At 44.0% G+C, this 16,724-nt stretch overlaps 1 protein-coding gene across 6 annotated transcripts in view; it reads left to right on the forward strand.

The window, feature by feature from the left end:
• Positions 1-16,724, forward strand: part of MYO3B (myosin IIIB) — a 270,696-nt gene that overhangs the window by 11,478 nt on the left and 242,494 nt on the right. Inside the window, exon 1 of one of the 6 annotated variants that reach the window (XM_088656657.1) lies at positions 11,806-11,948. The exons of the other annotated variants lie outside the window; for them this stretch is intronic. Coding sequence (XP_088512783.1) covers positions 11,899-11,948 — 50 coding nt within the window. The 5' untranslated portion in view covers positions 11,806-11,898. Of the gene's footprint in view, positions 1-11,805; positions 11,949-16,724 lie in introns of those variants that run through there. 6 annotated transcript variants of the gene reach the window in all.

A 16,724-nucleotide genomic window follows, 5' to 3' on the forward strand; every position in this document is an offset into this window, starting at 1 on the left:
GAAAGCTCCATTTTTTTAAGGATCAGCTCAAAGTTGTGCAGCTTTTTTTGCAAATGGGGAAAGCCCCGTTTTTTTTGGGGGGGGGGTAAGCTCAGAGTTGAGCATCTTTTTTTGCAAAGGGGGAAAGCTCAATTTTAAAGGATTAGCTCAAAGTTGCTGAGTTTCCCTGCGAAGAGAAAAAATCCTGTTTTTATGAGGTTCAACTCACAGTTCTGCAGCTTCTCTAGGAAAGGAAAAGGACCCATTTCTACAGTTTCCAGACAGATAATCTAATCAGTCAGTTACATGTCTCCCTCTGCAGACAACAATTGAGGCCTAGGCAAAGGGCCTTATCTCCCTCCCCGATCTCTTGCAATCAGCTCCTGAGCGGGTTCTTTCAACCTGCTCATTCCCTCTTGTTAGCCTTTAGCTCTTTCTTTTTTTAAAAAAAGAGCACGATCTGCCTTTAGCCCCTGGGCAATCCGGCTCCAAGGACCACACATTCGCTCCATAAGACACACAGACATTTCCTCATACTTTTTAGGAGGAAAAAAGTGCATCTTATGGAACAAAATACGATAATTATGGTTTTCCTCACCCCCCCCATTTTGTAATTTCAGTTTAAAAGGAATGGGGGGAGAGGAATTAAGTTCACATTGTTCTCATTTTCTTGTTTAGTTCAAAATGATTTGCAATTTTTGTAAAAAAAAAATAAAACTTTGCCAGCTGACATTAATCATAAAAATATTCCATCGATTTCTGTTTAAACACATAAATCTGTCCATATGTCAAAACAGGTATATAACTGAGATCGATGGTTATAAGCCATGTGTTCTAACATAGAAAGGCCATTGAGATTTCCATACTACAGGATAGTGGGTTTGTCTGGTGGGTTTTTACCCTTCTTGCCCGCCACAAGGGTTTGCAGAATGCATTTTTGTCGTCCATCAGTTAGTCCCCAAACCGCAGGGATATAATTTGATAATATATGAACATTTGCACACATATATCAAGGATTTCTCCAAGTCAAAGTTAATATGGACGATAATTCCTGGCCAAAAGGGGAACACCACGTGCATATTAAGATCCTCCCTGAAGCTCAAGTCCGCGTATGCCTGATGTATGATCGGTAGTCACTGGGAAGCATGGTCTTTTCCACGGTGGCACCAAATTACCTGAACTCCCTTTCTGTGGGGCAAGCTAATCTTGCTTCAGCCCTGTGGCTCTTTAGGTACCAGAGAAAGACAGCACTTTTGAAGAGGAGCTCTCAAATTCATTGTATAATCACTTGCAGTTTGCAGCCTGAATATTGCTGCTGATGGTATTCCTGGCAATGACTCACTTCGTTGATTTCTGTTGTTGTTTAGTTTTGATTGAGATAGATATAGATACACTGTATTTTCGTGAATGTAACGCACACCTTTTCTGGGCCAAATTACATCACAAAAATTAAGGGGCGTATTGGATTTGATGGTGTCAGCAAATACTTGTTTGGTTTCAAGGTTTTGAAAATTGAGGTGTGTGTTTAATTCGATGGTGCATTATACTTGTGTAAATATGGTAGATATAGATACACACACACACACACACACACACACACACACACACACACAAGCATAATAGGATACCCCCCTTCCACTTCTCACTCCTGTAATCTCATGCCCCCCAAATCTTCTCTGGGGTTTTCCTTATCCTCCAAAAAAGATTATTGGTGTGCCCTTGTTTCTGTTACACTGGCAGACTGACTCTAGTGATTTCACACAATGTCTTGAATTAATATTTTTAAAATCTGGTTGAGTGCCTTTTGGAGACGCAGCTCAAAGGGCAGAAGCAACAAGTTTTATGAATATGAAGCTTCATGGCCAGCTCATTTCCAACCACTACAAACAAAATGTACCTCACACAGTGCAGCCAGGGAAGCTTACGGCCAACGCTAAAAACACCAGCAATTGATTGGCAACAACCAGCATGAATATTTTATCAGCCAGGCCAATATCCTGTTACGTTTCAGGTGCGCTTCTTATGAGCTTGCATCTACTAGACATCTCAGTTCTTTGCAAACACCAGAGCACAAGGCACAGGGGATTCCCCTGTGACCGAGGAAGAGACCTACCGGTATGTAATGTCAAGAAGAGCTCGACCGGAAGGTAGGTTGATGGGTTCCTTGATTTTAAATTCCAGGCTGGAACATTCATGTGCAATTTGGTGCCTGCACTTTACTGGAAGGTGATGTTTATTAGGCAAAAGTGTTGGAAATGCTGGCCAAAGTGATCTCTCTGCACAGAGGAGGGTTTAGGGCAGCGTGGCTGTTCACCCCCCCCCCCCACACCAGGCGCCGAGCCTTAAGGCTACCACAGGGTGTCACAACTATGATGTAGGAAACTGAAGGCGAGGGGCACAAAATATTGGCCTTGGCCTTGCACAGGGCACCACTGAAATTTGAAAGAGCAAAACCTCCAAGTGTCACTATTTTCCAGGGACAACCTCGGATTTACAGAAGCCATCCCGGTTTTTCTGGTTTGATCCCAGAATGTCCCGCTTTTCCTATTTTCCTCAGGGGGGATATTGGAGGGTATGGAGTTATGGGAGCCCCAAGCCAAAGAGATAAATAACTAGACAACCTTTAGAAGACATCTGAAGGCAGCCCTATACAGGGAAGTTTTTAAATGTTTTATTATATACGCTGGAAGCTGCCCAGAGTGGCTGGGGAAACCCAGTTTATAAATAATAAAAGGATGATGATGATGATGATGATGATGATGATGGAATTGGACATCCCTATTTTAATTGGAGAAATGTCGGAGGAGGGTACGAAGTCTGCCTTTGCTTTGCATTGACTGCATGACAATAACCGTATTTTTCCATGTATAAGACTAGGGTTTGTTTGTTTTTTACAAAAAAAAAATAGGTTTAAAATTGGGGCTCGTCTTATACACAGGTAGTGCTGAGGGGGTATTTTCTTAATTTGGAGTCTCCAAAAATAGGGGGCATCTATTCTTATACACAGAAAAATACGATATATGAGCCCCGGCATTATTTTGTCTGTCACTGTGTTGAAAAGAAAAAAATGCCTTTCACCATAATAGTGTTGTCTAGTGCAGGCATCCCCAAACTGCGGCCCTCCAGATGTTTTGGCCTACAACTCCCATGATCCCTAGCTAAGAGGACCAGTGGTCAGGGATGATGGGAATTGTAGTCCAAAACATCTGGAGGGCCAAAGTTTGGGGATGCCTGGTCTAGTGTAACACTTCCCATTTCCTCTCACAGGGGTGAAGACAGTTGCTCATCTGTATAGGCGAGAGTAAATAGGAGTACACACTGCCACAGTCAGTACTAAACAAGTTCCTTACCCCTGGTGATCCCTGGCCCATGGAGACTCAAGCTTGCTTCTGTCTGTAGTGTTCTATCCTGAGACTTGTTGATTATTTTTTTGCACCAAAAGTGCATGGGCACTTGCTTTTAAGTAGATGGTTGAAGCATCCCATTGTTTCCAGCACCCAAAATAAAAGTTGTGACTCAGAACAATGGCTTTGGCACCAGTGGCAGGTTGACCCAGCGAGCTATGGCAGCGTCAGAAGGTGGGCAAAGGTTCACAATCACTAGTGTATGGTGCAGGATTAAGGAAGTTGAGGTGATAAAAGAGGACTGGGAAATGATCTATAATGAATGATCTATAGTGAAATGTTTAAAAGTACTCCCCCCCCCCAAAAAAAACCCAGAGTCCTTCCTGTTGAGGATAATACCGACTGAAATTCCCAGGTGTTAAATAAAGGTTATTTATGTATGCTACTATTGCGGCCCGTTTTTTTTGTTAGCCCCCAAATGGAAAACGTGCAAGGTCCCAACCAAAGAAGAATGGCAACTCAAGTTGACAGACTCTGCACAAGTTGCAGACTTAACATATAGAATAAGAGAACAGGAAGAACATACGTTTAAAGAAGAATGGGAAATGTTTATTGAATCTATGGGAAATAACTCTGTACAGCTGAAAACGCTGGCAGCATTACGATAAATTCAATAGTGTAAATAAGTTTTAATGGATGATATAATGGCATACTGAATGGTATAGTTTTTGAAAAAATATGCAGGGATTTATGATATGTAAAATGAACCATGGAAAGAGAAGAGGGGAAGTCACTGATATTTTAAGGATGCAAAGTGAGTATTTTACATTGTAAAACAGAAAATTTAATGAGAATTATATATAGGCAGCCCTGTTTAGGGAGGCTTTTAATGTTTAATAGATCACTGTGTTTTATTTTTTCTGTTGGAAGCTGCCCAGAGTGGCTGGGGAAACCCAGCCAGATGGGCGGGGTATAAATAAATTATTATTATTATTATTATTATTATTATTATTATTATTATTATTATTATATTGTAGTTGGCCAGTTGCTTCTACATAGCAGTAACCTGTAATAATGGGAATGCAACTACCCAGGCTGGAATTGCCTCTGAAAGGGACTCAAGCCACCACATGTTGCTATCTGTGTGTTTATCGTTCAGGCCCTGGTGCAAAATTTCATAGCTACGCTGTATGCTTCTGGCAGTCTCTTCCAACTTATTTGCTCTTTCCATCCTTTGCTCTTACACCCCTTTGAAGAGACACATGTTCAGTTGCTGCCTACATGTAAGAAGGATTACAGGTTCTGAAGGTGGAGCTATTTCAGATGTGCTATACCTTTAGCCCTCTAGACATTGCTGAACTACAATTCCCATAATCCCTCGCATTGGCCCTGGGAGCTGGGGCTAACGGGAATTACATTTCAGCAACATTTGGAGGACCAAAGTTTCCCACGCCTGAGCTACTTCCTACAACACTGGGCCTCTTTCCCCCCACTGCATTCTGTGCCCATCAAACCCACTAAATGCCCAGTGCAATTTTGAAATAGTGGAGTGACAGTCGCCAGGAAAACACAGAAGCCTTAAAGATACCTGTCTTCCAGCTGAGGACAAGGCAGACTGATGCCCGCCAACTCAAGCCAACACAAATACAGGGAGGATAAGACTATTAACTGCAACAAGTCATTGGGGCTATGCTTCTGTCCCTTCCAAAATCTCTCCGATGAAAATAGGGGTGTCCGATTTAATGATAATAATTTTGTTACTTATACCCTGCCCACCTGACTAGGTTGCCCTAGCCACTCTGGGCAGCTTCCAACATACATAAAAACATAACAAAATATTAAACATTTAAGAAAAAACTTTCCTAGACAGGGCTGCCTTCAAAGGTTGTGCAGTGGTATCTTGGGTTACAGACGCTTCATGTTAGACACTCCAGGTTACAGACTCCACTAATCCAGAAATAATACCTCAGGTTAAGAACTTTGCTTCAGGTTGAGAACAGAAATCGCGCAGCGGCAGCGGGAGGCCCCATTAGCTAAAGTGATACATCAGGTTAAGAACAGTTTCAGCTTAAGAACAGACCTCCAGAACGAATTAAGTTCTTAACCTGAGGTACCACTGTATAGTTACTTATCTCCTTGGCTCAGGGGTCCCATAACTCCATACCCTCCAAAATTCCTCCGATGAAAACAGAGACATCCTAAGGGAAAGCGGGGCATTCCAGGATCAAATCAGAAACCGGGCCGGCTTCTGTAAATCCGAGAGCATCCCTGGAAAATAGGGACACTTGGAGGGTCTGTACCTCCCATGTCAGAGGTAGTGTGCCTCTGAATACCAGTTTCTGCTGAATGCAAGTAGGGGAGTGCCGTTGCACAGTTGTCTTATTGGTGTGCTTCCGGTGTGCAGCTGGTTGGCCATCGCAAGAACAGGATGCTGGACTAGATGGGGTTTTGGTCTGCTGCAGCAGGGTCCCTCTTGTAACATTTAAGGATTCACACATTCAGGTTAATGGCTGAAATTGATGAGTGGATCCTAAACAAGGACAAAAAAAATCCTTTTCCGTTTGTTGGTCCCTGTGGCGAACTATTTTGGAACTCCTGCTGTAAATCAACCACAAAAGGTGAAGCAATCTTCAGCACAGGACTCATTTTTAATAATCTGCAGTGATGGCAGGCAATCTTTTCATACAGTCATTTGTTGATACATTCCTTTCCTTCAATTTCCATCTCATTCTTCTACCCCCGAGATAGCCAAGGGTGGCAAATGCCATAGTGCCAATGCAATACAATAGAAAATTAAATAAAAAACTAATCAACATTAAGGAGCTTCTAAAAACCTTTAAAACAGTCACATAACACTTTCACCATTAGCACAAACGTTCACAGATATTGTCTTGTCGTCATCTGAACAGGCTTCATGAGGGAAGAAATGGTGATCATTTCAGGGCAAAGCTTTTACCTATTCTGAATCCCGCGGCCGATAACAGAACAGAATCCCTATCATTTTGAGCTTACTGTTCAAACAACAACAAAAGGAAGAAAAGAAGCAGGCATTGGTGCCAGCTATTTATTCAGGCCTCTGAGGGAGCTTATCATTTTTAGTGAATTAAATCATTAGTGAATTAAATGGCTCTCTAAATATTTTAGAATATATCAAATGTCACAAAAGCACAGAATATGAATAATTCATGGCAGAAAATTACCTTTGCGCTGTGTGATACATCGAGGACACAAATATCAAAACCGAGTCTGAAAAATCAACATGCGCGGACGTCTAGTAATCTGTGACAAAACAGCCGGCGTATTCTAGAACCGTGCAAGTGCACACTCACATGTGTGCAAAAAGAAAAAGCAGTGTGATATTGTGGTGTTGACGGGTTCTTTTGCCGACTATTATGCTGGAAGGGCAAAGGGTTTCTGGCTCCAATAGAAAGAGCCCCCTTTATGTTTATGCATCGTGGAGACTTTTTTTCTGACAGAGAAATGAGGGGAAAGTCAGTTCTACCCACCCACCCACCTGAGGCTTATAAAATGTTGCCCTCTCTCCTCTAATATGAGTTGTGTATAGAGTTACGGGCCGTTCTTTTTAATTTCGTGTCAATTGCTTTATTTCTCGTGAAATGTAGTAAGACATCTGTCACAAACTGGCAGGATAACGGGGAGAGGATGAAAAAGGAGGAAGAGGATCCCAGGGAGGGGGGTCCCCGGGCCTGGAACACACTGGGGCAAGCAGGGGATGGGGAAGTAGAGGTTGGTGTAGAAAGTACTCACAGATTGATGGAGGATGATGAGGGAATTGGGGGGGGGGAATCAGTGTACAGGGACCAGAGCAGCAGGAGCGAGAGAGGCCCCTGTCTCCATGAACATGGCGGGCTCTGAGGTGTAGGGAGAAGCAGGCAGGGTGCTCTAGGAGGCTGAGGCAGGCAAGGGCCCACATGTAACCCCCCTAGCTGGCCAGGTGGGGCTCGCTAGCTCTGGGAGGTGGCTTGGAACAGGTGAGGGTCACCTGACTCATCAGGCCCAGATGCTGCAATCAGCATGCAAAGCACAACAGGGAAGCAGAGCTGAGGGGCTGTGTCTGCTCAAATGCCCATACTGATGGACCTCAGCTTGGGGGCTGCAGGATCTCTGTGGGACTGGACTTTAGACACGTGCCTCAAACCTGGACTGGGGATTCGACTGAGTGACTTGCCGCCAGGTAGGCCAGGGGTTCAGGACAACATCATGGTACCGAGCATTTATTGATTATTTTATCAATTCATCACATTTATACCCCAAGGAAACCAAGATGGTGCACATGCTTCTCTCCATTTTATCCTTGGCAATAACCCTGTGAGGTCGGTTAGGCTGAGATTCACACATTGCAGGGGGTTGGGCTACAGGGCCATTGGGGGTTCCTTCCATCTCTATGATTCTATAGGAGTGAGAGACTGGCTGAAGGTCACCCAATGAGCGTCACAACTAGCTGGGAAGCTGACCCTGGTCTCTCAGGTCCTAGTCCTCTAACCTCCTCCTCCTCCTCCTCCTTTTTTGCCATCACTCGTAGCAGAGTAAGATTGTCTTCCATGAACATGGTTTTAAAAGTGAGTCCGTAAGTGACTGTGGAGGCCAATTCTGGATCTACACGTCCTTCCACAGTGAGGACATAGGTTTCTGGGCGGGAGTCGATCATGGTGAGGGTTTGCCAAGCATGCCTTCCTCTTAGCATGTTTTCCCCTTTCGTCCTGAGTTTGAGCGTCTTCAAAGCCTTGGTAAATGCTGTTTTCTAGTTGGAGCACTCGCAGGCCAGTGTTTCCCAGTTGTCGGTGTTTATACCACATTTTTTAAGATTTACCTTGAGAGAGTCTTTGAACCTCTTTTGTTGACCACCAGCATTACGCTTTCCATTTGAAAGTTCGGAATAGAGTAGTTGCTTTGGAAGACGGTCATCAGGCATCCGCACAACATGACCAGTCCAATGAAGTCAATGTTGAAGAATCATTGCTTCGACACAGGTGATCTTTACTTCTTCCAGTACACTGGAATTAGTTTGCCTGTTTTCCCAGGTGTAGCACTCTAACCACTACAGCACTGGCTGTCATATTGACGATGTATCAGAGCTGTTGTTCAGAAATTGCCCCAGGAAAGAGAGAGAGCTTGAAACAGGTAGGGTACCAGATTCATAAATATTTTACTTTAACATTTGAAGGCTTCCCCACACCGTTTCTTTCTGTTGATAAGACTCTTGCTGCAGAATCATTCCTCCTTTTTTCTTCCTTGCTTCTCCAACATGGCCATGGCTCCTAGTGCTGTGTCAGAGTTTGCTACCAAACATCCTCAGAGTTTCATCGGTGGTTAGTCAGTGAGGCAGCCGAGGAAAAGGAGGTATTTGTGCAAGCAGAAGTGTACTGTGTATCCCTTTGAATCATGGCCTATTTTATGAAGAAAAAGGGCATATTAGATGACACAGAAACTTGAGGCGGAATGAAAACTGCTGATTTAGTTTGTACTTTGAAGGAAGTATATTTTTATTTGCTCGGGGTTATTTGTTTTAAAGGCATGTAGCCAATAAGGCCTTAGGCTTTACTATAGTCAACCAATATACAGGCATTTAAAATGGCAAGTTCATTTTTTTGAGCGGGGTCTGTGGATTGGGGTAGGGGATACCAATTTTTGTTTGCCAGCTAAGATCTGTCAGTTGTTCCACTAAGAATCATAGGAAAGGCATGTTCTTTTAGACTTCTTCCGCTTCTTTTCCACATGGCCAAGTGATCTGATTAATGGTCTGTTATGTTCTGCTTCCTTCCATTTTGTCTTCCTGCTGTGAAGCCAATGTGTGTGTTAAAAATGCTGATCACAGAGCTGACTGTGACAACCACAAGGCCACCTGACCGTGTGCTAGGCCATGATTGGATCTAGACCATATAAGGCGTCAGAGCATGATACTTCTCCCAACCATATGATGATAAGATTTTTCTAGCTCATTTTGGAGAGAATACCGCTTCTTCCTTATTTCCTGGCTGACTACCAGGAAAAGCAATTTTAGTATGGTACTTTGGGTATTTACTGTGGGAATGTTGTGGATAGTAGGAGAGGATATATTGATTAAATATTATCCTTCCTTCCTCACTCATGGTAGTGAGCTAGTAGCAGAGCACATTCCCTTGCACATTGCTGGAAGCAAGTAGATGGATTCATTACCATCATATAAGTTGAGCAATCCGGCCCATGGACTGCGAGAAGATCAAACCTATCCATTCTTAAGGAAATCAGCCCTGAGTGCTCACTGGAAAGACAGATCGTGAAGCTGAGGCTCCAATACTTTGGCCACCTCATGAGAAGAGAAGAATCCTTGGAAAAGACCCTGATGTTGGGAAAGATTGAGGGCACTAGGAGAAGGGGACGACAGAGGACGAGATGGTTGGACAGTGTTCTCGAAGCTACCAACATGAGTTTGACCAAACTGCGGGAGGCAGTGCAAGACAGGAGTGCCTGGCGTGCTATGGTCCATGGGGTCACAAAGAGTCGGACACGACTAAACGACTAAACAACAACAATAATCTGGCCTGGCTTGTCCAGCCTGGATTGTTCCTGGTAAATTTCCCCTTTAGTTCCCTCTTAAAACCAATAATGACACAACAGTCTTCTTTTAAAAGTAATGATAAAGTTTACTTACATTCAGCTCACAGTATTGTCCTGAAGGCAGGCTTTATCTTGTAGTTACAGTTGTAGAGAAAAGAAGTCTGAGCTTGGCCTCAGACTTTCTGCCTTGTGGTTTTCATCCTCTGTAAGGATGAGTCATGTGCTGCTTGCTAAGAGCCAACAAAAAATAGTAAAATAGCACTACTTGGCTGGAGGACCCCCTTGCAAGATTCAGAGAATTCTGAAGGATGGTCGTGGATTGGTTCACATATTTTTATTTTGAAAGGTGCAGGTTTGGTAGGTTCTTGCATGCTGAGCTGAATACCCACATCTCTACTCATCTTAACCTTTCTTTGCTACCATTCATATGTGGGCAAATGTGGTCCTACGGGACCGCCTCTCCTGGTATGCCCCGCGGAGGACCTTAAGGTCCACAAACAACAATACTTTGGAGATCCCGAGCCATAAGGTGGCTAGATTGGCCTCTACTAGAGCCAGTGCCTTTTCAGTATTGGCCCCAACTTGGTGGAACGCTCTTTCCCAGGAGACCAGGGCCCTGTGGGATTTGTCATCTTTCCGCAGGGCCTGCAAGACAGAGCTGTTCCGCCTGGCCTTTGGGTTGGACTTAGCCTGACCCCTGTGTTTTCCTCCCTCATGGCCTGGATTTATGGACTACTTGAAATGAGGCTGCATTTTAATTTTTAATACTGTATTTTAATCTGTATTTTAATTAATTGTTTTTATGTTTTATTGTGGTTTTGTTGGTGTGAGCCGCCCTGAGCCCGGTTTTTGACTGGGGAGGGCGGGGTATAAATAAAATTTATTATTATTATTATTAGTATTAGTAGTAGTAGTAGTAGTAGTAGTATTAGTATTTTCTCTCTCTGCTCCAGCCACCGCAAATGGGCTGCCCTAGGTTAGGCAGTCTCCTAGGACAGCCTTGAGCTAAACCCAGTTTTGATGTGTGTGTCTGTATGTCTCTTCCCCAGCCAACGAACCACCCACAACCTATCCAGTCCTGACTTAATTTAATTTTCCAATTCATTGCTGATGTAGGTAATTATTGGGCGCTCCTCTTCTCCTGCCATTTTCTCCCAGCTGCTCCCATAGGGGAAACCTGGAAACGTTTGTCTCTCGTCTCTTTGGAATTAACACCCCCCCCCCCCGATTCCCAAAATGGCCTGGAATTGATAACGCATTTGTAATTTATGGGTCTTAACGGGAGGTTCCTTTTGATAAGTCGCTCCATAAAGATATCCGCCAAAGTAACTTTAAAATTAATAGATTCTATCTCAGATGCCTATTATTATTGTTTGAAGCCGCTTGGAGAAGAGAAATTATGTAAATTGGTGTCACGCTAGGCTTCTGCACACACGCTGGGAATGCATAACAGCCAGCTTGACGCCGAAATATTTCATCTTGAGCAAGAACAATCATCCGCATTTAGGAGTCTGGTCCATATTCACTCTTTTTGTAAATGGCCCAAGACTGATGGCTATTTTTAAGGGGGGAGGGAAACCTCCTCAAAAAGGAAAAACGAATAAACCTGTCACTTAAACATTCTGAGAGGTGACCAGTTGCCCTTCAAAGTGAAAAAGGCGCATTGGAAAGCAATAATCAAATGCATTAAGGAGCGAATAAAACAGCCAGCCCTTGCTCCTGGTCGCTTAATAGCTAAGTGGCTTTTATTCTGCAGCCCAATACGTGTAAAAGACTCGATAAATAGATCAGGCTCAGGACCAATTAGTGTCACATTAATCTGCAGCAATAATGAAGCGAAGCTGCTGGGGGTTGCACCAGTTTAGCTGTGCCCTCCGCGACGAGGATCTTAAGTCGGAAGCACATGCCGTGTGCGCCGCGCACTGCAGGGGACACGCCGGGAAGCAAATATGGAGAAGGAGCTGTTTTCCGTAGCACTTAGGAAAGTCATCCTTGGGGAAAGAAGGCAACCGTTTAAATGCTGAAGGAGTCTGATCCTCTGTTTGCGGGACAAAAGCGCGGCATCATGTAAGCTGGCTTTAGAGAATTAGGTAGCTCCTGCTAAGTCTGCAGTGATATTATTATTATTATTATTATTATTATTATTATTATTATTATTATTATTATTATTATTTCCTTTCGTATTTCTCTTCCTCACCTGTGCACACTCCCCCCCCCCCAAATGCTTCCAAGCAGAAGGCGGCGAGAGACTGATTTTGGGTTCCCAGGGTCACTGTTCTGTTGCAGCCGCCGTCCTCCTTACATCTCACATTTCACTGGCACATGTGTTTTGTCCTTGCTGTTAAATTGCTGTCAAAGGAGGTGTAGCAAAAGAACCTTCTCGGGTATTGATTTTCACATACAGGGAACATAGTTCATAGCTATTTGATTTGCCACCTGCAGTTTGTAACCGAGTGGACTCGAGAGATTATAAACTTCATTTCAGCATCATGCCCTAGGGCAGAGCTGAATTCTACTAGCTAATGCCAGCGATTATTTCCCTTTTGCACATGCTGTTGCTGTTATTTAACTTATAGGAATTGTAGTTAAATCACCCAAACAGCCATTTCACCTAAGTGGTACCGTGTTCTTCAGCTTTACAATGTTTTGAGGCTGCAGAAAAATCTCATTTGCTTAATAGAATTGCTAGACTAATGGCTGTTAATTCATCCTCCGTACAATGGGGGATGGGTTGTTCCCATTATCAACTGCAGGACTTCGGTTTAATATCCAACTAGTTAAATGATTTGATTGTTCTCTTTTAATATTTTTTTGTGCTGATACCTCAGAATGGTGGCTAGCTGATTTCTCAGTTTTGTGGCAGAATAATTTTGATTCATTGTTTACTATAGGGTTGTGCTATGTGCTGCTGCTCTTTGACCTATTTGTGCTCCCCGCCTTTCTCTCTTACACACAGGGCCGGCTCTAGGTAGAGTCCCAGTGGCGCGGGGCGCCAGGCCGGTAGGCTGGGCGCTGCGCGGCGAAGCCGCACGGAAGCCATGCTGCGCCCTGCGGGGGCACCGGAGCAATTCCCGCCCCTCAGCGCCAGGTTGGCCGACCTGCTCGAGACTGCCCTGCTTACACATATATAAACTAAAAAAACAATAGTGCAATTTATTAGGAGCAGCTGAACTGCAATTCTGTGCATAGGATATGCACGGGACTCCATTGGACGCGGGTGGCACTGTGGGTTTACACCACTGCGCCTCTGGGATTGCTGATCAGAAGATCGGCGGTTCGAATCCCCACAACGGGGTGCGCTCCTGTTGCTCTGTCCTAGCTTCTGCCAACCTAGCAGTTTGAAAGCACATCAAAGTGCAAGTAGATAAATAGGTACCGCTCTGGCGGGAAGGTAAACGGCGTTTCCGTGCACTGCTCTGGTTCGCCAGAAGCGACTTAGTCATGCTGGTCACATGACCCGGAAGCTGTATGCCAGCTCCCTCGCCCAGTAAAGTGAAATGAGAGTCGTCCGCGACTGGACCTAATGGTCAGTGGTCCCTTTAACTTTACCTTTTACCATTGGATGCAGGTGATTGCTTCTGTCTGCATTGCTTCAATTTGCATTTAAGATCCCCAGGCGCTTCCCAATAAATAAAGACACAATTGACACGGAATTTAGTTTTAGGTTATTGGCATAATTTTGGCCACCGGTTTATTGATTACAGATAGTGAGTGGTTTTTTTTAAAAAATAATAATAATTTTTTATTCATTTTTCACAAACATAATAACATTGATTCAAGTTTACATATATTCCAAACTGTTTGACTTCCTTCCTTCCAACAAATGGTAAATTCTGTCAGTCCTAATTCGTATTTTCTATTTACATCAAGTTCGTAACATTGTAGAGGTTATGCTGCTACCCCTAACGTTCTCATACCCATGTAATTGCCTTTAGCATACTCTATGAATTTACTCCATTCAGCTTGGAACTTCGAATCATCCAAATCGCGTACTCTAATTCCATAAATTCTAGAACCTTCGATTGCCACTCAGTAATAGATGGTATTTCATTTGTTTTCCATTTCTGGGCGATAGTGAGTGGTTTGTTTAGACATTGGTTCCCGACTAGCTGCACCTGACCTCAGCAGGGCAGCACTGACGACTGGGCCCCACCATATCGTCGGTACAGGTAAACATCGTGGGGGAGCAATGGTCCAGGATTAGACTCAAGCTCATCCCAAATGCTCCCAGGGACTCTTGTGTGGCCCTACCCAAGTGGCACCAGCCAATCAGCCAAATGGGAAAATTCCTACCGGGCCCCTGTCCCAACAACAGATGACCCACGGCGGCATAGCAAGGTCATAGGAAGACCCTAAATATAGGTAGGGTGGGAGGGTGATCCGGTGCACGAAGCGAAAAGAGGAAGCTCTACGCAACGTGCAGTGGTATATAAAGGTCCCTCGGTTAATAAACAAAATTCCCCATTGGCCAGATCTGCCCAGCAACCGAGAGACCACCAATCAGGTTGTTGTGGCTATCCATTCACTCCCACCCACACAAACAGTGAGGTCAGTCCTGATGATCTCACCGCAACACATGCCCTCTGTGAGGAGGACTCAATTTCTGAAACACATTGAACTTCATTGAAGGGCAAATATTAGTATTTTAGTAGAAATTCAAAAAAATACTGTAAAAAAGTTCAACAATTTAAATGGCTAATGTGAAGTAGGAACCCAGTCAAAGAAAAGAAAGGGGGCATCTAGCCTCTGCTTGTTTGTTTTCATCATTCTCTGAGTTTCTCTGTGATAATCTTTTACAAACAACTGCAAAGCTTGAAAGTCTTGACAGAGCAAGGAAAATCCTGGATTTACAGAAGCCGTCCTGGTTTCTGATTTGATTCCAGAATGCCCCCTTTTTCCTTAGGAAGCCCCTATTTCCATTGGAGAAATTTTGGAGGGTCTGGTTATGCGACTCCCAAGCCAAGGAGATAAGTAACTCTACAACCTTTAGAAGACACCTGAAGGCAGCCCTGTATAGGGAAGTTTTTAAATGTTTAATGTTTTATTGTTTTTATATATATATATATTGGAAACTGCCCGGAGTGGCTGGGGCAACCCAGTGAGATGGGCGGGGTATAAATAATAAAATTGTTGTTGGTTGTTGTTGTTTAGGACGTCCTTATTTTCATTGGAGAAATGTTGGAGGATAAGAATTAAGCCCAAGTTCATGTAATGGCATTTATGCATTATGTATTCATCCTTTTTTACAAAGACTTCTCCCTCTCCTCACTTGGTTGTCTTCCTGTCCATTCCCTTCCTGCTGTGAAAATTTAGGCCGTAAGTTCTCCTTAAATAAATAAAACTTTTTTTTTATTTAAATTGATTTTTAATATCAAGTAGCAAAACGTAGCCATACATGGAAAACAGAGCTTAGTAGTTGTACCGAAAAGAAAGAAAAATAGTGGCTGCTTGTTGTAGTTTTACGCTTGTGGTAGTTGCCTTTACAAGAAAGGCAATCAAATGGAAGAATCTCTCCATAAGGTTCTGTGAGTCGATGGAGGGTGAAAAAGCATGTTCGATTGCCTTGACGAAGCCAATAAAAGGATGCCGTGTTGTATAGAAGGTGTGAGTCTTCCCCCCTCCCAGATCAATATTGCTTTTGTGAAATGGTTAATTCATCCATAAGCACAATGGCCCATGCCTTCAAAATCCAGGCTTCAAAAAGATTTGCATTTAAAGTTTTCATTGTTTTCTGCCAATCACTAATCTAGCTGCATTTAATAAATGAGGTTAAGTTCTTGATCTGAGGAGTAAAATAAGATGGTAGGGCCAGTTTTTGGGTCTGCTTGTAGCAATTGTCCTATCATTTAATACCCTCCAACATTTCTCCATTGAAAACAGGGAGGTCCCATTCTAGAATGATAATTTTCCTATTTATACCCCACACATCTCACTGGGTTGCCCCAGCCACTCTGGGCAGCTTCCAGCATATATAAAAACAAAACATTAAACATTAAAAAAAAACCCTTCCCTATACAGGATTGCCTTCAGGCAGCTCGGGGGTCAGATAACTCCGTACCCTCCAACATTTCTCCAAAGAAATTAGGGACATCCTGACTTAAGGAAAAGCGGGACAGTCTGGGATCAAATAGGAAACTGGGGTGGTTTCTCCAAATCGTGGACGGCCCTGGAAAGAGACACTTGGAGGATCTATCATTTGATTGTTTGAAAAACGTTTTCCCAAAAGGGGGTAATTTAAGGGCAAAACCACCACATGTATCCTAAAGAGCCAGGTAAATTGCATACCACCCAATTCTGGATTCACAGAAGCTGGGCCGGCTTCTGTTTGAAATTCTGGGTGTCCCGCCTCTGCCTCCACCTGCCTCTTCAGCCTTCGCTGCTGCTGGACTTTGGAAGTGGGCACACTGCTTGAAAGCACACTTCCAGAATCAGGCACACCAATTCTGGCAGCTGCGCCAGCCAAGGAGGCCTGGCCACACTGGCTGAGAAGGGCTGGTTGTGCTGTTGTGCCGAGGAGAGCTGCCTGATCTCTTCCTCCCCCTCCTCCAGCAGCTGTCTTAAGGTGGCCCGGCCCTCCACAAATCACTGGTCCACTCCCCTTGATCCTCCTTCTGCCCACCTGTCTCCTCTGCCCACTCCTCAGGCTCCTGCCCATCCCTGACACTTGTTTACACTCTTAGCCTTTCTTCTGAGAAAGTCCACTGCAGCTGTTGCATTAAATGTTCAACAGTATACCTGAAGGAGCATCTCCACCCCCATCATTCAGCCTGGACACTGAGGTCCAGCTCCGAGGGCCTTCTGCCGGTTCCCTCAATGCGCGAAGCGAGGTTACAGGAAACCAGG

This window comes from Zootoca vivipara, chromosome 1, assembly GCF_965207765.1.
Source record: "Zootoca vivipara chromosome 1, rZooViv2.hap1.1, whole genome shotgun sequence".
NCBI classification, from domain to species: domain Eukaryota; kingdom Metazoa; phylum Chordata; class Lepidosauria; order Squamata; family Lacertidae; genus Zootoca; species Zootoca vivipara.